Raw genomic sequence first — 25,342 nt, forward strand, 5'->3', positions numbered from 1 at the left:
TGTATGTTAATAGCTAGCTTAGCTAGCTGTTAGCAAGTTAGTTATGCGGCAGTAAAATGCCAGGGGCTGGACGCATTAATGTGGGCACCACATTAATGCTGCACCACCTGGCTACCAGTGCAGATTTCAGCTCAAAACAGGGTCTAAATAAGGAGGAAGTAGACCCGGCCAGCTACAGACCCATAAGGAGGAAGTAGACCCGGCCAGCTACAGACCCATAAGCACTCCTTATGGGTCCAGAAATTACATTCATTCCAAGCTTCGTGCCTTTGAAGCACTCCAAAATGAGCTTGCTTTTTTCGATGTATTGCTGAACCCTACTCACTCTTGTACTGAGAAAGTATCTACCCTGAAGTAGGAGCTAAAACGGTTCCTCTAAATGACATTCTAAAAACTACTATGGTTCCTAGTTCCTGCGGTGCGAACACAACAAGAAGGGGAGAGTTCCTCCAACAATTCCTAGAACTATGAAAAGGTTCCTGCAGCCTGAAAGCACCTTATATCTCACATTTAACCCCTAGGTCACTGGGTCTCAACCAAACTTTGTGCACTTGTGCACATATCAACTGTCTAATTGTGCACTATTGGGTGTCTATATCTCACATTTAACCCCAAGGTCACGGATGCTTGGACCCCATCATCACTGCTTGTGGCTATATTTATTATTTTGATTAATGCAGCAGAAATCCAGATGAACTGCAATTTTGACTCACCTTATACTCCGATACCTGTGGTGTATAGTTTTCAGTCAGCTCCAGCAGCTATGAACACACACACACACACACACACACACACACACACACACACACACACACACACACACGTGTTAGCAGAAGATAGGGTTGCCATGCTTTTGTAATGATATATGTCAAGCACTTTAAGGACAAATTATGTCTTAATTACAGGCCAATAATTCACAGACATGTTCACATTATACCAGTCTTGTAAGTCCTCTAATGCAAATGTGTCTCCAGTCAGGCTAACACATCAGAATGAATCATTAACACTTCACATAAACTCAAAGCAATCTTGACCAGCAACAATGAGCCAGCGCAGCATGGAGAGTGACAGTCAACTTTATCAAGCTTGGCCCAGCAATTTTGAGATGACGGAGCGCATGAGGCTCAAACTCAGGGATTTGGGTAGGCTAAATTGAAGCACTTTTAAGGACCTCTTTATAAATCCAACCACTTTCAAGTACTTTATTTTTTCAACTCCAGCACTTTCAAGCATTTCAAGCTGTGATGTTCAGTCTCTCATTTCCACAATCGACTCTGCACTAATCGGACCAATTCTACTGCTTTTCTCCTGTTTCTTTAGCGCTGGCATACTTATAGGGAGCTGGATAGATGGAAGACAAATAGATGGCTGTAAACGGCCTGTGATGATGTTCAATTGTTTGTTAAAGGAAAAATCAATCCTAGAAACAGGTAGCGATGTCCTCGACTCAGAATTTTGCCAGTCGAATCCGCTTCGACTGTCCAATACGAATATTCGACTATTCTATAAACAAGGCCAGGTGGAAACCTGGCATAGGGCCGGTGCATGGTAGCCTATTGCCTATTACTTATCCTACTGCATAGGCTAAAGTACCCGCTAACGTTGACGTAGCATATTAATTAATTAATCGTTGGGAGAATAGCTTATTATACGCTGTAACCTTATGGACTGCTAACGTTCACGTAGCATATTAATTAATCGTTCGGGCAATTGGTTATTATACGCTGTAACGTTATGGACCGCTAACGTTCACGTAGCATATTAATGAATCGTTCGGGCAATTGGTTATTATACGCTATTATACGCTGTAACGTTATGGAGATTTCTCATTTCAATTACTGCCTGTCTATTGTGTTATGTTATACAACTGCTACGGACTCCACTTGCCTGCACCCCCCTCCCCCCAGCTCTTTCTAAACAAAGACTCCTCATGTCTCCACTCCGCGAGTGCATATAGTGGAGACATACCTAGCAACAATGAGATGATAGCCTATTACTTAGCCTACTGCATATGCTAAAGTACCTGCTAACGTTCACGTAGCATATTCATGAATTAAAGGATGGCTTTCCCGTGGGGAATATGAATATATATTAAATCTCACGCCCCTAAGGTTTTCGAATCCGTTGAAATTTTTGAAATTGGTTCTTCACAGCCAGAGATATCAACCGAAATCCACTCTGTGTGTGTGTGTGGGGGGGGGGGGGGGTGGTGGAGGGGAAGGGCGGAGGCGGGGACCCGAAATCCTACATTTCTCACAATGCACTGGGCTCGCGTGGCCTTCGTTTCCACGCCCACCCCTCAGGCATTTGGCTGATATCAAACTCCAGTAGGTGGCGGTAAAGAAGAAGAAGGCTTCGACATAAAAACATTTATTAGAACAAGAAAAAATAAAAATAAAAATTGCCTCCAAATTGCACCAAATTTAAACGGTAGTATATATGTCGGGAGATGTCTTCATAAAAAGAATGTCATGCATTTTAAGGCATTTTCCGAGGAGTTACGCGCATCTGATGTTGTAACTATTTAATGTAAAAATGTGTAAAAACAGGTACATTGCTCAGCGTTGATTTCGTTACTTCAACGCACCTACTACTAGATGTAAAATTTGACGAGCTTTCCAATGCCGCCAGTCCCGTGTCTGTACATGCTTCCGTTCCCGAGATATGGTCTCTTTGCAAGGAGCTATGGAAAGCTAACAGCTACCATAGGCTAGGCGGTGGAAAAAGATGGCTGCCTTTTGTTTTTCTTCAAGACCTCTGAAGGGGCGTGGAGGAGAGGACCATGGCGCCGCCACCTATTGGACTGGAGTGTGGAAAGACATTTAGAACCTGAATCCGTGCTCAAATGGTCTGGGCGACAGAGTCGAATGTAGGGGCCCTGCTGTGCATGCTGCACACCGGCCCCAAAAATATAAATAAATAAATAGAATATCTTCAGTGATTATTTTCGACCACATTAACAGTCAATGCAACAGAGTGATGGGGACACATTTTTGATCATTTAAAATTCCATAAGAGACTATCTGATAGGGGTGGGGGGGGGAAATCGATACAGCATAGTATCGTGATATTTTGTGTTCAGTTCAGTTCAGTTCAGTTCACTTTATTTATACAGGAAAGGATAAAAAATGACATTTCACATGTACATTTAACTGGCCTGACTCAGTTACAAACTGGTTTTCAGCAGGTTCCTGTTCTGCAGTACATTAAACAAAAAATAATTATACAAGAACATGTTCAATTTCACTACATACAGTATTATAGACCTGACAAGAACAATTATATTTACAGACATTCATTCATTCATCATCACAAAGACAACACCAACAGAGACCAAAACCTATGGGTGAAACGGATCAGTGAATACAGGTGTTTTCTAGCATCAACTGTTGTTTGTAAGCTTTTTTGAAATGTGAGATAGAGGTTGTTTCTCTGGTGTGAAATGGGATCTCGTTCCAAATTTTGGTGTATGTGTGGAAGAATGATCTTAGTCCATAGTTATTTTTGTATGCCGGTACTGGTATGAGTGCATGTGAGATTGATCTAGTGATGCGTTCTTGTGTTGTCTTGTGTCTTGGGAGTAGAGCTGTAAGTGTTGGAGAGGAGTTGTTTCTTAGCATAAAATAAAACTTAATGGCTAGACTTTTTGTATAGTTCTGAAAAGTTGGAGCAGAGGAGTGTGAGAGTGCAGTACAGTGGTGAGTCCAAGGTGGAAAGTTACCATGAATTTTATATGCTCTGTTGTAGAGTCTTGCTACGGGTTCTATGGTTTCCTTTGTTGTAAGTGACCAGGTTGGAAGACAGTAGGATATTGTTGAAAGAAAAATTGCATGTGGGCAATATATCGTATCGTCAAGTGCATCATGCAACATTTATGACAGTTTTTATGACAGTGTTGGTCAGGCTGTCTGCTTGACAATCCCATTTTGCTGCAATAAATATGTTTGAAGTGAGATGAACAGACTGGAAACTTTATCTGATTAGATAAAACAGATGTTGACAAAGTGTTTACCTTTGGGACATGATTTGCAGTTGAAAAAAGGTAATAAATCTCAACATATCACAATATCGTGATAATATCGTATCGTGGGGCATCAGTGATTCCCACCCCTACTATCTGATCATGCAAGATTTGAATTGCAGACGTCGGGCTATTGGATAATGGATTTGTCTGAATAATGAGACAGGCAGGACATATTTCTTTTTTAAATTGAGCTCTTACAGCCTTTTTTTTTTTCCACTTTTAAACATTAAAACATGAACCTACATGAATAAACAAATGAAACAATGTCAAATAAGACATTGGCGCTGCTCTGAAATGACATATCCAATGCCTAGAGCTAGGCTGTACAGTTCATTAGCCTATTTCTCAAAAAATATAAATCTAAACAAGAATAAATTAACAAATTAAATTAAGATTGGAAATGAGATGGGGGGAGATGACAGCTCGACTCACGGGTCTTTCGACTGATGAATCAACTAATTGACTTTTAGTAACAGGTTGACTTCTTTGCGGTGTTCTGATATCAAAGCCATGTGGGAAACAGTGGATCAGAGACATGACAGACAGTCTTACCTTAAAGGCGATCCTCTGGCCCACCTGAGGAGGGGCGGCTAGCAGTGGCATGGAGCTGTAGTCCAGTCTGGGGGCAGCTTCATCCCCGTTCTACAGACAGGCACATGCAGGAAGCAATTGCTGTTATTTCACATACGTGATGACACACATGCAATCCATTCATTAACTGTGTATACATGTGCACTAAACAATGTGGGGGTCCTCCCCCATGAGGTTTTGAGTGTCGGTCACTTCATTTCCTGCATTCAGGTGAATTTCTATGCACAAATGTGTGCTTTTTTATGCATACATTTCAAAAACCTCTGCTACGGTCAACAAACCAAGCATACACTGTCCCAATTAACACGTTCACTGCCAAGGACGTGTTAACACGTTTTCAGAATCCAGCTGTTGACTGCCAACGACGTGTTAACACGTTTTCAGAATCGATTTTTTTTTTTTGACGGTGGGACGTTGATCTAACCCTTTTACGTCTCCTACACCAGAATTGGAGGTATTGAATGTGTATAATCTATTTTACCGACCCACTGAGTGTCGACATGTCTCTCCACAGTAGAAAGAGGCGACCCAAAACTGGAGGGAAAAGCGCGGGGAAGCCGTTCTCATACTGTAAAATTGATGGCGAAAACGCTTTCACTTTCGCGCTGATGCACAGCGGTGGCAACGGTGGGGGGTTCCAAGAATAGATTGGATGCACACTTTGAAACACGCAGCATAAATATGACCAGAATCGCATCAAAGCTCTCAACCAAAACTCCACGAAACGAGCGAGTCCACCCAGACTTCCTCAAACAGCGGCCGCGCAAACAGGCAGCAGCCAGGCAGCAGCAACTTCGTTGTGACACGCCCGCTGGAGAGCCAGGGAGGCAGGAGGAGAACACACACGGAGGGAGGAGTTGGAAGCAGAGGGGGGTTTCCTGCTGTTATGGAGGAAATTACTGTTCAAAACTATTGTTTAGATGTCTGACTCTTACTGATGCCAAAAATGAATGGTTAAAGTGACTGTTCTATCGAATTTCACAAAAAGCCGTTTATCTCTGAATAATTTTTCTGACGCTGAAACCATGCTGTATTCAACTGCTAATGCTTACATAACTACTAACTCTACAAACTAACTCTTTTAGACAGAGAAAGCACACATTCTATTAGTTATTTTGAGATATTGTGTGTTCACAAAATCTTAGCAGAAAAGAATCCTCGGGTCTTGAAAGATGAGCCAGAATCCTCAAAAAAACCCTCTGGCAGAAGCTAACTACAGTAAAAAAAAAACGTCTGGCAGTGAATGTGTTAAGCCCGTTTCTGACCCCACTTGTGAGCCCCACGACTCATTTAGAGTCGGGGTGAATTTGAGCTTGGTCCGGCGTGATTTGACGTGCTGCGTACAGGGGGAAGCAAGGACCAATCAGCTGCTCCCAAACGGCTGTTGGTCAGCCATCGTCACTCACACAGCTGAAACACATTCCCCACTCAGCGCCTTTTGTCAATGCTTTTCTCGCACTGTGCCTGGACATAGATGTGCCTCCCAGGCTGGTTTAGCTGTGGCAACTTCATACCTCTTTTACTGTCTATGTTTCATACCTCTTACTGTCTATGCTTCATACCTCTTTTACTGTCTATGTTTCATACCTCTTACTGTCTATGCTTCATACCTCTTTTACTGTCTATGCTTCATACCTCTGTCTATTCTTCATACCTCTTTTACTGTCTATGTTTCATACCTCTTACTGTCTATGCTTCATACCTCTTTTACTGTCTATGCTTCATACCTCTTACTGTCTATGCTTCATACCTCTTTTACTGTCTATGTTTCATACCTCTTACTGTCTATGCTTCATACCTCTTTTACTGTCTATGCTTTACCTCTTACAGTCTATGCTTCATACCTCTTACTGTCTATGCTTTACCTCTTACAGTCTATGCTTCATACCTCTTACTGTCTATGCTTCATACCTCTTACTGTCTATGCTTCATACCTCTTACTGTCTATGCTTCATACCTCTTACAGTCTATGCTTCATACCTCTTACTGTCTATGCTTCATACCTCTTACTGTCTATGCTTCATACCTCTTACTGTCTATGCTTCATACCTCTTACTGTCTATGCTTTACCTCTTAGTCTATGCTTCATACCTCTTACTGTCTATGCTTCATACGTCTTACTATCTATGCTTCATACCTCTTACTGTCTATGCTTCATACCTCTTACAGTCTATGCTTCATACCTCTTACCGTCTATGCTTCATACCTCTTACTGTCTATGCTTCATACCTCTTACTGTCTATGCTTCATACCTCTTTTACTGTCTATGTTTCATACCTCTTACTGTCTATGCTTTACCTCTTAGTCTATGCTTCATACCTCTTACTGTCTATGCTTTACCTCTTACAGTCTATGCTTCATACCTCTTACTGTCTATGCTTTACCTCTTACAGTCTATGCTTCATACCTCTTACTGTCTATGCTTTACCTCTTACAGTCTATGTTTCATACCTCTTACAGTCTATGCTTCATACCTCTTACTGTCTATGCTTTACCTCTTACAGTCTATGTTTCATACCTCTTACTGTCTATGCTTCATACCTCTTACAGTCTATGTTTCATACCTCTTACTGTCTATGCTTCATACCTCTTACAGTCTATGCTTCACACCTCTTACAGTCTATGTTTCATACCTCTTACTGTCTATGCTTCATACCTCTTACAGTCTATGCTTCATACCTCTTACAGTCTATGTTTCATACCTCTTACTGTCTATGCTTCATACCTCTTACCGTCTATTATTCACACGATGCTCTTTGATGTTTGCTCCTATCACGACCGATCAGAATGAGACAAAGGCTGGCAAGAAAAGGCTGTTGACCTTCAGCTGCCCAATTTTTTGTTCCGATTTATCCAACGCTCTTTGTAAGTATAGCTTGTTGGTTTGTTGGTGCTGCTGACTTGCATGTCCACAGGGGGCCAACAAGCCATTTTATTTTCTATTTGACGCGGCTTGACAGTCGGGAGCGTACAGTGTGAGAACATAACTCTGATCTTTGGCTTCACATCGCAGATGATTTACTCGTACAGTAGGGGATGAGATTTAACAACAACATATCTAAACTCCTACAGTGTATTTAAGCCCAGCTTAAAGGTACAAAAAAAACAAGACAGACCTGGATGATCACAGAATTGTTGCTCAGTGAATCATTCTGGAAGGATGGCTCATAGTTGAACTGGAAGTCCCCACTGTGCCCCCTGCCACGCCCTCTCCACCCACCCCTTTCCCTCTCTCCCGGAGCCCCTCTCCCTTCACCCCTCTCCCTGGGACCGTTGTGGCTCACTCCTAAACCCGTGCTGCTGCGTTGGGCGCCGGATCACCAGCTTGATCTCCTCCTCGCTGTCCGAGCTGAGCCTGGACTGTCCAGGAGGTGGTGCCGCTGCCCTGGCCGGCTGGTTGTGTGCGGGCTGAGGAGAAGGCTGAGGTTTGGAGGCGGAGAGGTTATTGCTCACTCCCCCTCTGGGACACATGGAAGCTGTGTTTGTGGATGGAGGCTCGCTGGGTGCCTTGTCAGAGTCTGTGTCTGAGGAGGATGAGGAGGGCGGAGGGTGTGGTTTGGTGTTTGGGGGTGCCTTGGTGGGAGCAAGGGTGGAGGAGGGCTTGGTGGGTGCAGGGGTGGAGGAGGGCTTGGTGGGTGCAGGGGTGGAGGAGGGAGTTTTGGGAGGTGGTTTTTGGGGAGCTTGGTCCTCCTCGCTGCTGCTGTCACTGGAATCTGAAGAGGAGACATTTTGTGTTTTTGCTTTAGCTGCTGGAGGCTGCTCAACACGGCACGGGGCTTTTTTGGTGATGGCAGTTGTTTTTGGGGTGGCAGTTGGTTTGGGGGTGGCAGTTGGTTTAGGGATGGCAGTGGGGCAGTTTTCCTCTGCCTTTTTCTCTTTCTTCTTCTTCTTCTCTTTTTTCTTTCTCTGCTTAGCGTTGCTCTGCGGGGCTCCTGGCTCCTCCTGGCTCTTTTTCTTCCTTTTCCCCCCCTTCCACTCCACGCTCACTCCGTTCTCTGCTGACTCCTTGTCCTCCTCTGTGCGTCTCCGTCTCTTCTTGGAGATGTCGCTGGATGCGTCTGGAGGGCTGCCTTGCCCATTCACCTGGGCCAGACTGTCCACCTTCACCCTGCCAAATAAAGCACAGGAATGTATATGACTACAGTTATTATAAACATAATCAGTACGTTTACATGACACTTAAATCTAATTATCGCGTAAGTCCGCCTAAAGCCGGACTTGTAAACATTAGCTCGAGCTTAACGTTAGCTCAACTGAAATTGAAGTTATAAAAGTCCGACTAACACACCCAGATAATGCGATTGGGAGTAGGGATGGGCAACGAATTTTGAAAAATGGTTTTTATTATCAAGATCGACTCTTACAGTATTATTATTTATACTTTTTTCATTTTTACTCGCACCTGTTTCTTTAAGGAGCCCTAATTTAGTTCACATTGGGGCAATGGACCCCATGATGAGATTTGATCTCTCAGATGCAAATATGTTTTTTTTTTTATGTAGCCCAGATATGATTTTGTCCAGAATTCCATATTGTGGCAGCTGAATACCACAGAACGCAGGTTCTGACACCGTTAAGGCACATATACCATGAAGCAGTTTTATATAAAAAATGGAAGTCTATTATAGAGAAAAGTATATGTTTGTTGATTAAAACAGCTCTAGGCACAGTAATACAGGTTGGCTGACAGCAAGATGGCAATACAGTAGAACAATTAAAGCAACAAAAGAAAATCTAAACAGACCAAGGCAGTGGCCCACACTGTAAACCAACAATGATGCTGCCTTCAACATAACACATGGGCCACGGCAGGGACTTCACCCCAAATACAGCACACGCTGTCGTCAGGCCGTGGCAGCCTCGCAAGCTGCTCAATATGCCACTGGCTGTAACTGCTAAATGCAGCTGAGTCCAGCCACAGTAAATCGGGGCAACGTGTACCCCAGCGTGCGGGATCCCAGCCCTTCGTGGAGGCGACCAAACCCAGTCTAACAGCCGCGGATTGCCAACAGGTGCCTCTTATTGCCTAATCACAGCTCAGCACTCCGATACACTTCTGGCCGGATCAGCCACTCCGCTACGGCAAGTCCACCGGGCTACAATATATATTAGGTTGAGAGATAACAGAGAATCCTGGAATCCTCTCAAGGACCACTGGTGGTCCCCGGACCCCACATTGAGAACCACTCAACCACTTCGATTGTGCAGAGAGCAATGGCAGCGAGAGAGGAGGAGGGAGAATGTTGTGTTTGTACTGTGGCCCAGCTCTAGTCGCGCGCTCGAGAGAAAAAAGCAGAGGGTGATTTTTATTACATGGTGCACTGCACCTTTGGACAAGAATCACGAAAAAATCTCAAACGAAAATGAAAAACTGACTTAATAGCGTTCTAGAGGACAAGTTGGTGAACAATGTAACGTGTTTACCTCAATGCAGAAATCTCCCATTGTGATTACATTAGAGCGTGTTCAGAGTGGGGGGTTTGTCCTGTCTGTATTGTGCTCTGCTGCGGCCGGCTCGCGTCACCATGCTCTTTTAACGTTAGTTCAGGGTATCTTGGTCTTGAAAAGTCTTGAAAGTTGGGAATTCAATTTAGGGAAAATCAAGATCCTTGAAAAGTATTGAATTTCAATAGTTTTTTCAGAAAAGTCTTAAGTACATTTCAAATTAAAGACCCTTTAAATGTGTTATTTTTTCGGTGTGAATATATGTGTTTTCATGACGTTCATTTACGCTGAGTTAAAAATAATTTTGCGTGCTTTTAAAATAAATAATGTAACATTACATGCATGTGACAGTGTGTCCGTGTGGGTGTGTCGTGGGCGTCCCCCCCCCTCCTCTCCTTCACTCATTCAGTGCTTGGCTGCTTCAACACAACAAACATGGCTGCTGTGAGTGCATGCGGTCTTGTCCGGTCTAGAGAGCGAAATGGAGTTATTTTGCTTACGTTACGTTGCTGACAGGGATGGACGCTACATAGTCCGTCTGTAAACAATGTTTAAAAGTGCGGAGGCACTAATAGGGTTTAATAGGGTGATCTGCTTGTAAAAATAAAACAATAGGGTGATCTGGTTGTAAAAATAAAACATATCTATATATCTATATCTATATCACATTGATATCAGAAAGACGTTGAAAGCAGTGATTGATGATCAATGAAATTAATCTTTTTCTGCAAATTGCATCATTGGGAGGTTGATTCTGGCACTCAATATTACCTTTTTATATCAATATTGTGATATGAGACTGTATATGGCAAGGGTGTCCAAACCTTTTTGAATGGGGGCCAGATTTGATCATGTGAAAATACCTGGGGGGGTAGCTCTCAGAGTGCACCAGATTGATCCTCAGGGAAACACTGTTGTGTGCATGAGTGAGTGAGTGAGCCATTGAGCATGTTATTGTTATAAATATACTTTATATATATATTTCAGTTTAAATAAACCTTGCCTTTGGGTTAGTCACTCAATTTATTCTCTTGAGCTTGATTCCTTCCTGAATTCTGTTGTATTGATACAGTGCATAGGAGTTATGGCAAACTAACATTGTTTAGTTTTGCAATCTCAAACTCAAAATGTATAGTAAGTGTTAGTTAAATGTGTGTCGCTGATGTAATCGGTCACAGCTCGAAGTGGCGATGGGGTCTTGAAATTTATTTATAACTGCAAAGCAAGTACAGAATGCAGCCAACTAAGAGATCCTTAAAACACTTTTTAACTACGCGTATTATGTGCTGAGAAATGAGGAACCCTTTACACCCTTACCTCATCTGCCGTAGTTTAAGTCAAGAACGGATCTGATTTATGGCGACTGACGAGCTACGTCAGATCAGGTGTGCAGGAGGTACGTCTGCTCTAACGTTATTCTTTTATTTGAGAAAAGAGGTGGGAGCAAATACTGTTAGTTTTGACTGCTGTTGTATGAAGGAATACCTCCTATATTACTGTAGTGCGTGAACTGCCATATACGGGGGAAGAGAGAGAGGGAGGAAGGCTGCAGTGAATAGACCTAGACTAGTTATTTTTATTTAAAGCTAAAATATTGAAACAGAGTACTTCATTTAGTAAAAATATATGATATTTTTAGCAAATGATTACATCTTTCTTTTTTCAATAGATTTTGACTTGACATAAATTGTGGCTCTACCCTCAATGCCAACCAGTGAAGGGAGAGAGGGAAAGAGAGAGAAATGTAACATCTTATAGAGCTTACACAACTAATGTATGTCTTGGATATTATATTTCTATACATCTTCATAATATATCCCACTTCAAATGTATTTTATATGCATTTCATTACATAGAAATATAATAGCCTATATTGCATGCTACAACAAAACCAACAGCAAATCAAACAAGACTGCAGTCACTTTAGCTGCAAAACAACTATTAGTCCTAACCTACCCTTAAAAAATCAACAGAGAAAAATGTGCTGGGTTAGTGCTGTAATAAGATAAAAATATTCCCTAATTACAAGCATACATAGTATACGATTATACTATATTATAGGCTATTATACTTACTTTTCTGTCACATCATTATTAAGCCGACTTATGATTGCATAGTATCTTAATTACTCAAAATATAAAGCAACTAAAAATGGCAACCATATTTTTTATTTGGGCAACCAAAAGCTCCTGCCAGGTTGCCACCCCGGCAACCACTTTTCAAAGTTAACGTTGAGCCCTGGCCACGAAATAGCCTGCTCCCCATACAGTCAAACAATGGTCTTGCCCCTTTTGGAACTTTGTCCACATATGGTCTGGTCTGGTCCGGCAGATGATGTCATATGCGGACAGAGTTAAAAAAGGGGCAAACAATGTTCCAGAAGCATATCAGTATTAACGTTAGGCATATTTACGAGTGTTACATTATCCACACAAGACGGTAACATTATTAGTGGAGCTTCTGGGTGTTAATCGATTATCTGTATGAGTTAGCAAGCAAGCTAACGTTATAGGCCGCCTCAGCAGCTAACTGTTAGCTGACCAAACTGAACAGATCTGTTACTGCAGTCAGTCAAACAATGTCCCATGACCATAAGCACAACGGTAGTAACGTTAGGCGTATTTGCGACTGTTGCATTATCCACACAAACGGTAACGTTATTAGCAGAGCTTCTGGGTGTAAATCCATAGCCACGTTAGCAAGCAGCTAAGCTAACTATCTATAGCCGGGCCAAAACCACAATATCACAGCACCTAAAAATACAACAAGCTAACGCAAGGTCTCTCCATGAATGGAAAACACAGCCCCGAATCTAGTTTCCCCCCCGACATCGGTCACATTACTGCTGTTTGTCTAGACTCGCAGAACGTCACAGGAAATCTGTACCCGTGAGGAGCAGAATCACACAGACATCACTTTAAATCTGTACCCGTGAGGAGCAGAATCACACAGACATCACTTTAAATCTGTACCCGTGAGGAGCAGAATCACACAGACATCACTTTAAATCTGTAGCCGCGAGGAGCAGAATCACACAGACATCACTTTAAATCTGTAGCCGTGAGGAGCAGAATCACACAGACATCACTTTAAATCTGTAGCCGCGAGGAGCAGAATCACACAGACATCACTTTAAATCTGTAGCCGTGAGGAGCAGAATCACACAGACATCACTTTAAATCTCTACCCGTGAGGAGCAGAATCACACAGACATCACTTTAAATCTCTACCCGTGAGGAGCAGAATCACACAGACATCACTTTAAATCTGTACCCGTGAGGAGCAGAATCACACAGACATCACTTTAAATCTGTAGCCGCGAGGAGCAGAATCACACAGACATCACTTTAAATCTGTAGCCGTGAGGAGCAGAATCACACAGACATCACTTTAAATCTGTACCCGTGAGGAGCAGAATCACACAGACATCACTTTAAATCTGTAGCCGTGAGGAGCAGAATCACACAGACATCACTTTAAATCTGTACCCGTGAGGAGCAGAATCACACAGACATCACTTTAAATCTGTAGCCGTGAGGAGCAGAATCACACAGACATCACTTTAAATCTCTACCCGCGAGGAGCAGAATCACACAGACATCACTTTAAATCTGTACCCGCGAGGAGCAGAATCACACAGACATCACTTTAAATCTGTACCCGTGAGGAGCAGAATCACACAGACATCACTTTAAATCTCTACCCGTGAGGAGCAGAATCACACAGACATCACTTTAAATCTCTACCCGTGAGGAGCAGAATCACACAGACATCACTTTAAATCTGTAGCCGTGAGGAGCAGAATCACACAGACATCACTTTAAATCTGTAGCCGTGAGGAGCAGAATCACACAGACATCACTTTAAATCTCTACCCGTGAGGAGCAGAATCACACAGACATCACTTTAAATCTCTACCCGTGAGGAGCAGAATCACACAGACATCACTTTAAATCTGTAGCCGTGAGGAGCAGAATCACACAGACATCACTTTAAATCTGTAGCCGTGAGGAGCAGAATCACACAGACATCACTTTAAATCTGTAGCCGTGAGGAGCAGAATCACACAGACATCACTTTAAATCTCTACCCGCGAGGAGCAGAATCACACAGACATCACTTTTGAATGGCTGAACGCAGAGAGACATGGCTGGGCTAATTTTTTAAGTTACTTAACGGAGCATTTACTCATTGGTAGTAAAAAAACACTTTGTGAACATTTATTTCCCCCCAAAACTTACGGATTGGACCTTTTTAACACGTTCACTGCCAATGACGTGTTAATACGTCAAAAAAAATCCAACGGTTGACTGCCAATGACGTGTTAACACATTCACTGCCAGACGTTTTTTTTTTACTGTAGTTAGCTTCTGCCAGAGGGTTTTTTTGAGGATTCTGGCTCATCTTTCAAGACCCGAGGATTCTTTTCTGCTAAGATTTTGTGAACACACAATATCTCAAAAGAACTAATAGAATGTGTGCTTTCTCTGTCTAAAAGAGTTAGTTTGTAGAGTTAGTAGTTATGTAAGCATTAGCAGTTGAATACAGCATGGTTTCAGCGTCAGAAAAATTATTCCGAGATAAACGGCTTTTTGTGAAATTCGATAGAACAGTCACTTTAACCATTCATTTTTGGCATCAGTAAGACTTCAGACATCTAAACAATAGTTTTGAACAGTAATTTCCTCCATAACAGCAGGAAACCCCCCTCTGCTTCCAACTCCTCCCTCCGTGTGTGTTCTCCTCCTGCCTCCCTGGCTCTGCAGCGGGCGTGTCACAACGAAGTTGCTGCTGCTGCTGTGCCTGTTTGCGCGGCCGCTGTTTGAGGAAGTCAGGGTGGACTCGCTCGTTTCGTGGAGTTTTGGTTGAGAGCTTTGATGAAGGTTTTGCGATTCTGGTCATATTTATGCTGCGTGTTTCAAAGTGTGCATCCAATCTATTCTTGGAACCCCCCACCGTTGCCACCGCTGTGCATCAGCGCGAAAGTGAAAGCGTTTTCGCCATCAATTTTACAGTATGAGAACGGCTTCCTCGCTTTTCCCTCCAGTTTTGGGTCGCCTCTTTCTACTGTGGAGAGACATGTCGCCACTCAGTGGGTCCGTAAAATAGATTATACACATTCAATACCTCCAATTCTGGTGTAGGAGACGTAAAAGGGTTAGATCAACGTCCCACCGTCAAAAAAAAGAAAAATCGAGTATTAATACGTCGTTGGCAGTCAACCGTTGGATTATTTTTGACGTATTAATACGTCATTGGCAGTGAACGTGTTAATACGTAAAAAAAAAGATTTTATTTTTTTTGACCGTGGGATGTGCATCTAACCCTTTTACATCTCTTATATAAATATTGGAGCCACCAATTCCACCGACCCACTAAGTGGCGACAGTGCTCTCCCAGACTAGAAAGAGCAGAGCCAAAACTGCAGGGGAACGCGCGATGAAACCATTCTCATACTGTAGAATGGATTGGCGAAAACGCTTTCGCTTTCGCGCTGATTGCTGGCGGTGAGGGATTGCAAATTTGCATAATAGATTACGGGTGGAACACACTTTGAAACACGCAGCATAAATAAGACCAGAATCGCAAAAGCTTCATCAAAGCTCTCAACCGAAACTCCAAGAAACGAGCGAGCCCATCCAGACTTGCCCAGCGGCCGCCAGCAGACAGGAGCAGCAGCAAAGCAGTGAGCCTGGTGACGCGAGGTTACAGCAGCAGCAGAAACGAGCTTGTGACACGCCCGCTGCAGCCAAGAAGAACACACACGGAGGGAGGAGTTTGAAGGAGAGGGGTGTTTCCTGCTGTTATGGAGGAAATTACTGTTCAAAACTATTGTTTAGATGTCTGACGTCTTACTGATGCCAAAAATGAATGGTTAAAGTGACTGTTCTATCGAATTTCACAAAAAGCTATTTATCTCAGCTTAAATTTTCAGACGCTGAAACCATGCTGTATTCAAGTGCTAATGCCTACATAACTACTAACTCTACAAACTAACTCTTTTAGACAGAGAAAGCACACATTCTATTAGTTCTTTTTAGATATTTTGTGTTCACAAAATCTTAGCAGAAAAGAATCCTCAGGTCTTGAAAGATGAGCCAGAATCCTCAAAACACCCCTCTGGCAGAAGCTACCTACAGTAAAAAAAAAAACAGCTGGCAGTGAATGTGTTAAGAGACAACGCTTCCCTGCCTTTGAAGTCTTTAGACGTCAACCCATCTTTTCACCACCATGCGATAGATGGCGCTCTTGGCCACCTTATGAAGTGATTTTTTTTTTTTTACATGATCTCACCTGATATAGTTGAATCGCTTGGCTTAACCAAGTAAAAAAAATTATAAGCATTTTATGCAAGGTCTATGGAAAAATGAACGGCAGATGAGATCCCATGGACAGGGTGAGGATGTGACTTTGGCACTCTTATTGTCAATAGGCAGTCAGACCTATGTTAGCCGTTAGTAACATTAGCATTAGCGTAGCGCTGAGATGGCTCAGGGAACAGTAGACAGAATATCAGCTTTTCTTCATGCAGTAACAAACCTTGAAACCTTTTCTTTGTGGCTGAGTGTTGCTGTAATATTGACAGTTTAAGACCATTTCTACTACATTTCTAGTGTTTCTAGAGCTGCTGGGTTCTGCAATGCTGTCAGCTGAGCCTAGAGCCGTTCTGCTCCAGTGAGCACTGTGCAGCTCTGGTGCACAGCTCGTACGGCAACGTCGCACTGACAAACTGAGTCATTCTTAACTCATTGAGTGCCATGGACGAGTATGTTCGTCATTTCGTTTAGTAACGTAGAGTGCCAAGGATGAGTATGTTCGTCAATTGCGTTTTTTGACGGTGGGACGTGGATCAAAGCCAGATCCATCTCCTGTAAAATTTTGGGGCATGTTGAAGGTGTATAACCTATTTTACCGACCCAGTAGGTGGCGACAGTGCTCTCCAGATTATTGAAAGGTCCGGAAAACAGCAGGAAAAAGCTCCGTGATGAAAGAGAAACCGCTCATGCTGCAGCCAGAGCCATATAGATTGATCTGTCTGCAGCTGAAGTTGGCTGCGAACAGCAGTCAATCCGCTCCCACAACTGAGCCCCTCTTCCTCTGTCTGTCTGTCTGCATAGTTTATCCACACGATTAGCCGCCAGAAAGGCAGCACCCGACGCCGAAGGGCCAAACCTTTCCCTGCAGTCCGGTTTGGCATTTCCGTGTCGCGCTGGGAGCCGGCGCAAAAAAACGGAGCGGTCCGAAAATAGACTGGATGCGTGTTAGGCTGTGTGTTAGTGTGGGGAGGAGTTTGCAGCTGAGGGGGGGAGAGGGGGGTGGGGCACGCAGGCACCACACAACTACACCACATCACTACATCAGAAAATATTATCTTCAGACTCAGTGAATGTGCTTGAAATGCTTCTTTTCACAAAAGGCGGAATATCTCACCTTCTAATTTGAAACGTGTATTTTTGCTCAAAACAGCCTATCTTCTCCGGCTCATAACTAAAGAACGGAAAATGGGATCAATAAACTTTTTTTTGTAGATGATAGAAGAGAGTCTCATCGTTCTTTGTGCGTGTTCGGTGTTTACATAGTAATATCACACAATATTCTGTGGGCCTCGAGAAATCACTGAAAACGCTCTGAAACTCTGGCACTGGGAGCGTCCGTTCTCCAAAAGTGGCTGGCACTCAATGAGTTAATATGAAAAAGGTTGGGAATGATTTACAGCAACACAATGCCATTTCCTTCCTTTTATTTCTATTTATGATTATAGTGGCTTTTATTGATAGTATCACCACATGGCCATCTTGGTAGGAAAATAACAGGTGATTGTAATCAATTAACAGGTGATTAACAGGTCAAGTGACACAAACAGCCAATGAGCTGTGTGTATTGTAGCGCCCAGGGGCGGTTCTAGGCCGTTTTTGGGTGGGCTTTAGCCCACCCAAAAATAGTCTCAGCCCACCCAAAAAAATAGAGGCAAAAAAAACGTTTTTTTTTTTTTTTTTTTTTTTTTTACTCTCCTCTCCAAATCCATGGTGGTCATTAGTAGCAGTTTCTGACTACACTCAATGCGCTGTGTGTGTGTTTCCCCCCCCCCCTCTATGTTCTTAGGGTGGGCTGAGACAAAAATTTAGGGGGGTTCAGCCCACCTGAAAAGTTTCTAGAACCGCGGCTGCACAGGCGCTCCCTCCTCCATCTATCTGCCTAATCCCACATCACTTCACACAGGTCACACACACAGTACAGCAGCTAAGTGGTCCTCCTCAGTCCACACAATCGTTCTCCCCACTCATGATCAATGAGGTGAGCATTGAGCAGTCAGAGTCATTAGTAGTTACTTAATTAGCGCATATTAGCTGTTCCTTTATATTTATTTTTTATTTATTTTTATTTTTTATTTTTCCCTGTTTGATTGCTTGATTGTTTCTATCATGCATCTGTAAAGCACCTTGTGAAGTCCTTGGATTTTAAAGTGTGCTATATAAATTGAATTTATTATTATTATTATTATATTGATATGCAAATTAGCGCGTAACGTTGTTTCGTAGGCTAAACAAAAGAACTTGTCGCTGTGCCTGCCAGACAAACAGATGGACTGGAGGAAGGTAGGTAGGCTACCATGGCACCAGCCAGCCATGTCTTGCTAGCTCGCAGTGAAGCGGGTGTAAATGGATGCGATGTTTTTTGAGAAACATATGGCATAAGTGACAAACATTTTCAAACGGGTCCCTTGTTATCTGAAAGAAATTAAGCCCTTGAATCGCAAGTGGCTGCTTTCTGCTGTCTGATGTGATGATGACGATAGCTTAACATGCGTGCATGGCATCACTTATGTCTTGCTGTGATGTTAGTTCAGTATCTCAATAAAAGTTCTTACAGGCTTGTTATTTCCCTCTAAGGGAGTGCAAGGCAGATATTTAAACAGCCTTGTTTGTGTACAGTACCAGTGGCATGGTAGTAATAAAAAGGGATTAAGGACCAGGACCCCTGGTGGTCAGTAAGATGGGCTGGTTGAGCCAATGTTAAAATGATCTTTATTTATTATTTATTTTTGCTTTAAAACTATTTTTTAATTTTCTGCTTAAAGTTCATGAAAAAAAGTGGCATTCTTGTTTTTTCCCCACAATAATTTCATAATACCATTTGTAATGCCACCGTTGTAGTGCTGTTGTTCAAAATTAAAGTACATTTTCTCAGATTTATTGGTGTCTTTCTAGTCACACAATTTAATATCAGTGTTTCCCATACACTGATCTATTTGTGGTGGTAGACCCTACATAGATTCTGACCCCCACAAATACTGCCACATATTAATTTCAACTAGTTGACTGCAAACTCCTGCTTTAGTGCTTACAGTATATTATTATCTTGTTGGAATATTATTCCAGCCAATAAGTTAGGAAGTTCCCTTTTGATTTAATTTTACTTTTGTTTTGCCTACAAAGCAAAATGTTACTTTACTTGAAACTCCCCTGAAGTGATTTTGGTATTATTTATGCAAGCATAATTCTACCATAGTAACCTGTATGCAAAATATATATAGTATATATAGGGAAACAATTATTTTTTCATTGCTGTAAAACCACAGAACGGTAAAGAAGATATTGATGTGTGTAGTTCTTCATAGATCTAGGCCCCTATCGTTGCATCGGCGCAGTTTCTAGGCCGAGCGGCAGGCGCAGATCAAAGCAGTGGGCGTGGAAAGGCGCACTTGATATCGTCGTGCTGGCGCTAGATGCAGCCCAAAGCATTACAACCACGCCTTTTAGGCGTAAAATTATGCACCGTCATGCTCATTGGATAAGTGCAATAAACGAATCGCACGCTTGCCTTTTTAGCTCCAATTCCAGTGATCCCGCAAAACCAGACGAAAGCCAAACGCTCTGCCCCCCCCCCCCCCCCTCCCTTCATCCAGCCTGTCTGTCTGCATTATAGGCTATTATTCCATATTATTATGCTTCTCAAACCAATCTAACTGCAGTTTCAATACTGCAAGCATGTAAATACGCTACACTATAGCAAGATCAAAGTGAAAATAATGTACTAAACGCATCAGCTAGAAAAATATAGCCTATTAGATTGGTGAAAGTTTGTCCAGAAAGATATCGTTTTCTCTCCCCTGCTGCAGGTAGAATGATGCACATAAATATACCCTACATTATGTAAAGTCATTGCATAAATGTGTTTTTATTGTAAAACTAAATGTGGAGTAGGGCGAAGTTATTGGAGCGCACATCACAGTATAGCAGATGACAGTAGAAGCTTCCGAAGCGCGTTCCGCTGTCACTTACCTAAATCACATTAAATCCACACAGGGTATATATAGGCTCAAGCGGACATATATGTTTCACATAGGGTGGTGTTTCATTTCATGTTTTATTTGGTCCAATATTGAAATGTTCGACAATTGCAGGATGTCTTACCATTACACATTATTTTAGATCTACCTTTTATATCTATTTCGGCTCTATTTAGTAGCGAAATGGAGGACCCAATTGCATGCTGGGAGTGGACATTCACAGGCAGTAAACTTACAACTGCTATTTCCTATGGGAAGCTGGGTGCTGCTATGTGTTGTGTCTGTTTGAGCGAGGGAGTCAGAGAGAGAGAGAGAAGGGTGACTCAGAGGCAGAAGAGCACTGGCGCACTGAATAGGCCTGGTTTCAGAGAGAGACAGAGAAGGGTGACAGGGGAGAGGCACAAGTGCACTGGCGCAGTGAATAGGCCTGGTTTTCAAAGGCGCAAAGCGCTAAATTTAAGGCAGGTGCCAAGATATCAGTACGCCGAGATTTAAGGCCGACACGCCCACTTTGGCCCATTCTGGAACTGCGCCACGCCCATTCGGCCTAAAGCGCATTTGGCAGCGTAAAGCCATATTGATATCGTCCCAAAACAGGCGCAAGGCACGTTTTTTTGCGGTTAAGGCCCGTTTTAGTGCCGAAGGCCTGTGGGAGAATAGGGCCCCTAGTCTCTTCATTTTGATCTCAAAGTGCGCCAGTTTGATCCATTTTTACTTGAAACTATACAAAATTTTCTCCCGGGGGGGCATGCCCCCGGACCCCCCTAGGGGTTCAGTGGTCCATGACCTTTGGGTGGGCTGAGCCCACCCAAAGCTCTGATGCTAAAACCGCCCCTGGTAGCGCCATATTGGTAGGAAAATGCTTGTGACATCATGGGAATAGGCTTGGAGTTGTGAGGAGCCGGGAAAGGGTACAGGGGGAGTAGGGGAGGGGAGTTACTATCTTGAAATCCCATAGTCTTTGGTTCATCGTGACGTCAGGTTGTACCACATTTTGTGCATTTTTGAGGGCAAAAAAAGCAGGTTTGAACCCATAGAGGGCACTTATGCAGCTGAAAATGATACAAATGGTACAATGGTAACAGTTTGGTCTCAAATGTGGAAATTTTGACCAGAATTCTTAACATACCACCCCAAAAGTCATATATATTGGTTAAAAGCTGAAAAAAGTGTTTTGGGGGTTAGTTACACTTTAAACACGCACCTGACGCTGTCGTTGTCCCGCACCACATAGGAGCTCTCTGTGTGTGGCAGGTAGGCGTCCTGTATGAACAGGCTGAGGATGTTTCTGCGGCTGAAGCCAAACTTCTCTCTGATGATGCTTTCCAGGTCCGCCACCACGCGGCACGTGTCCAGGTCCACCAGCAGCCAGCACGTGCGGCTGCTCGCGACAGGCGGCGGGTAGTCAAAACACAGCCGCACGCGGATGGAGCTGCTCGTGGGGGCAGCCATTACCAACAACACCAAAACAACAACCTCTGTTCCGTGAGCAACAATAAGACGAGCAACAATAAGCACTTCCGGCGACCATTTTTCAGAGTAAAATAACCTTTTTGCACAAGCCTAGAGCACACAGAAGCCATTGAAAAATTATAAATGTGCACATTAAAACAATAAACTAAGTATTTAAACGAAGCTATACAATACAAACTATGTTTCTGTATAACAATAACTGATTTAATAACATTGAGAACATTCTTCTCAGTATCTAAATGGGTAAATGCTGTTCACTGGACTGCATAGCCTTTACAAATTGGACACTGGACAGGTGCCTGTTCAAAGTTGCAGCTTGTCAAACATATTATTAAAACAGTTATTGTTATACAGAAACATAATTTGTGTTGTATTGTATAGCTTAGTTTATTGTTTTAATGTGCAAACTAACACTTTTTCAGTGTCTTTTAAAAACATAGGCTACATTACGTTGCTTTTACTTTGAAGGCAACCGAAAGTCTTATTGTTGCTAGCTCACTGAACAGGAAGTCTGCTAGCAAGACGGAGCTAAAACCAAAGAACTTTTATGGAAAGAAATGACAGCTCCATATTGCCCCATTGCAACATCAGCGCCCAGCAGCCTCCGCCATTTTTTATTTTTGGAAGCGTGACAGCGCCAAAAGAACCTCGCACAGGGTCGCAGTGGTCAGCTGCGGTAGCGCTGGCCCCTATAATCAGCCTCTCTAAACAGTAACTCAACGGGAGAACACTCTAAACTTTGGGGATTCACATCTTTTCCGGGCGTACTGCAAATCTTGATTGAAGTGGTGTAGTGCAGGGATGTAAAACAACAACCATATTGTGGAAACTAAGCAAAATTTTTCGTTTTCTTTGTTTAGTTTTTTCAAGATAAATACCTAATGAAAAGGACCCGAGGTTCAACTCCCGTTGAGTTACTGTTTAGAGAGGCTGATTATAGGGGCCAGCGCTACCGCAGCTGACCACTGCGAGGCGCATTCTGTTTCCAAAAATGGCCGGAGTGTCGTCTCTTTCCTTCCACGCTCTTTGCTAAAACAACAACAGCCTGAGCTGGTCTGTCTGGTCAAGCAGAAGTCAACTCACCCACAACGCTCAATGCTGCCCCCTGGTGACGCGGAGGAGGAGCTCTGATTACCGCCAGGCTTCTCCTTCTCCAGGCCAAAAAAATGATTTGCAATGGAACGAATAGAAGAACCATGTTTTATCTCTCACTTGTTATCAATGTGTAGCGTATCGGGTAATTACGTGTATTGGGGTGTTTCCGTGCTTGGCTAGGAACTGATATGTGTGGGTGTGTTCCTAGGGGGAAGGGGATATATGTGACCAGCGGCCGGGGCGGAGGCCAGTCAGGCCATGTGGGCGAGCTGACCGGGTGGTTGCAGAGCTAGCAGCGAAGCTAGCTGCTAGGAGCTATATTGTGAAGACAAGAATAAAAAGCCTGTACCAACTTCAAGTCTCCAGTTCCTTGGATGAATACCCACTTCGTTACATTGGTGCCAGACAGTAAAGCGGTAACGCCTCTGATTCGGCCGAGAGGGGAGAGGGTGAGAAGGAACGGCAAAAGAGACTGGGTGGTGCGGTTTTTGGGCTCTAGATTTAGCGCTAGTAAGTTAGCTACCAGGGGTGCTAACTGCTAACTGCTAGCTGCTAAGACCACGTGCGATGGTGCGCGGAGAATGGCCATCGGTGAACGGGAGGAAAAGAGAGCTGACGGCGGGGATCAGCTCGATGCTGGCGGGCATGGAGGCCCGTGTGTTGAGAGAGGTCGGACGGCTGGTGGAAGAGACTCCTGCCTGGGCAGTAGAGGTGATGCGGGCGCTGCGAGAAGTCATGCAGCGGGTGGACTTGATGAGCGCGGAGGTAATGCAGCAGGGAGAGCGGCCGGAGGAGCCACGGAAGAGACTGTGTTGGACCTGCAGAGAGCCGGGCCACGTGGCGAGGTGGTGCCGAGGCAGTACCGGGAGACGGACCGGGTATGCGGGACAACGACATGGACAGCAGGGAGCCTGCTGGGCATGCGGCGAGATTGGACACCTGGCTAGAGAGTGTCAAAAGGCTGTCGGAGATCGGGGGACAGCGGGAGAAGAGAGCGTTGTGACGGATAGGAGAACGGTGCTGCAGGGGAACAGCCAGAGGGAAGAGAGGGACATCGTCTGCAGCGTTGTTACAGTCGGGAGAGCGACGCTCGTGTCTCCGAGTGAGCGAAGGGGGTTACCGCCGGGGGAACCGGCCCAGCCTAACCGCTATACACCCCCTAACGTTGCACTGCGGAGAGCCGAGGGGAAGATCGACGCCGGTGGTGTTCGCTCTGCTGTCCTCAACCCTGGAGGAGGGGGACGGAAAAACGAGCGGAGAGCCGAGGGGAAGATCGACGCCGGTGGTGTTCGCTCTGCTGTCCTCAACCCTGGAGGAGGGGGATGGAAAAACGAGCGAGTGCGAGGCCGGGAGGACGACGCCAGGGTCATCTGGAGAGTCGACAGGCGCGAGTGGAGACCGGAGGACGAGGATGTCGATCCGGTGCTCGTTCGTGCATTTGGCTACTGGAACAAACAAAAGGGGGGACCGAAAAGAGTGCTTCAGGTGGGACAGAAGCTGGGAAAAGGGGGGGATGGAAATGGGGTGTAAAAGAAAAGTTAAGGAAAATGTGGGGGCTTGTGTTTAATTGAGATGTGGGGGTTATTGTTGAATGGGAAATGTGGGTTGAATTTAAATGTGTGAAAAAGAAAGGAAATAATGAAAAACTAGACATTATGGAGTGCCTAATGGGAAACTAGACATTAGGGGGTACCTAATGGAAAACTAGACATTACGGAGTACCTAATGAAAACTGGACATTATGACGGGGGTGCTGAAAAGAAAAGACTGTTTGTTGGGGAATTAGAATTTGATGTGGTGATGGGAAAAAATATTGTGTTGGGTGTGTTTTGGTACAGGGGGATGTGTGTGGGTTGTGCATGTCGCGTGGAAGCGACATTAAATTTGTGTGGGGGAAATGTAGCGTATCGGGTAATTACGTGTATTGGGGTGTTTCCGTGCTTGGCTAGGAACTGATATGTGTGGGTGTGTTCCTAGGGGGAAGGGGATATATGTGACCAGCGGCCGGGGCGGAGGCCAGTCAGGCCATGTGGGCGAGCTGACCGGGTGGTTGCAGAGCTAGCAGCGAAGCTAGCTGCTAGGAGCTATATTGTGAAGACAAGAATAAAAAGCCTGTACCAACTTCAAGTCTCCAGTTCCTTGGACAAATACTCACTTTGTTACAAATGTAAATTATTTGTTACCAAGTGGTGGTAACAAAGGTGTAGTGTATCAAAGTGATATGTTCACTGTAGTGCTATAGTGAACATTATTGCCAGATCTAATCTGGTAACAGGTTTGGGTGTCCACGCATGCTCCACCACCAGTTGTTGTTTTGGCCGCTGGAATGTATGCTATTCTGTTGCACACTGAATGTATTCTGTTAGTAACAGAATACACTGTTGTGTTAATGAGATAGTCTAATTGTAGCAATATACAAGTTC

The 25,342-nt window shown here is 43.9% G+C and overlaps 1 protein-coding gene across 1 annotated transcript in view; it reads right to left on the bottom strand.

Annotated features, from left to right (window-relative positions):
• The window catches only part of coil (coilin p80), a 36,627-nt gene extending 14,823 nt beyond the window's left edge, over nucleotides 1-21,804 (bottom strand). Inside the window, exons 1-5 of the mRNA XM_083649330.1 lie at nucleotides 21,556-21,804; nucleotides 7,887-8,723; nucleotides 7,732-7,843; nucleotides 4,577-4,666; nucleotides 714-761 (exon numbers count right to left, since the gene is read on the bottom strand). Coding sequence (XP_083505456.1) covers nucleotides 714-761; nucleotides 4,577-4,666; nucleotides 7,732-7,843; nucleotides 7,887-8,723; nucleotides 21,556-21,803 — 1,335 coding nt within the window. The 5' untranslated portion in view covers nucleotide 21,804. The remainder of the gene's footprint in view (nucleotides 1-713; nucleotides 762-4,576; nucleotides 4,667-7,731; nucleotides 7,844-7,886; nucleotides 8,724-21,555) is intronic.
• Between the last annotated feature and the right edge of the window lie 3,538 nt (nucleotides 21,805-25,342).

Source organism: Poromitra crassiceps (assembly GCF_964638095.1).
Source record: "Poromitra crassiceps genome assembly, chromosome: 13".
Classification (NCBI taxonomy): domain Eukaryota; kingdom Metazoa; phylum Chordata; class Actinopteri; order Beryciformes; family Melamphaidae; genus Poromitra; species Poromitra crassiceps.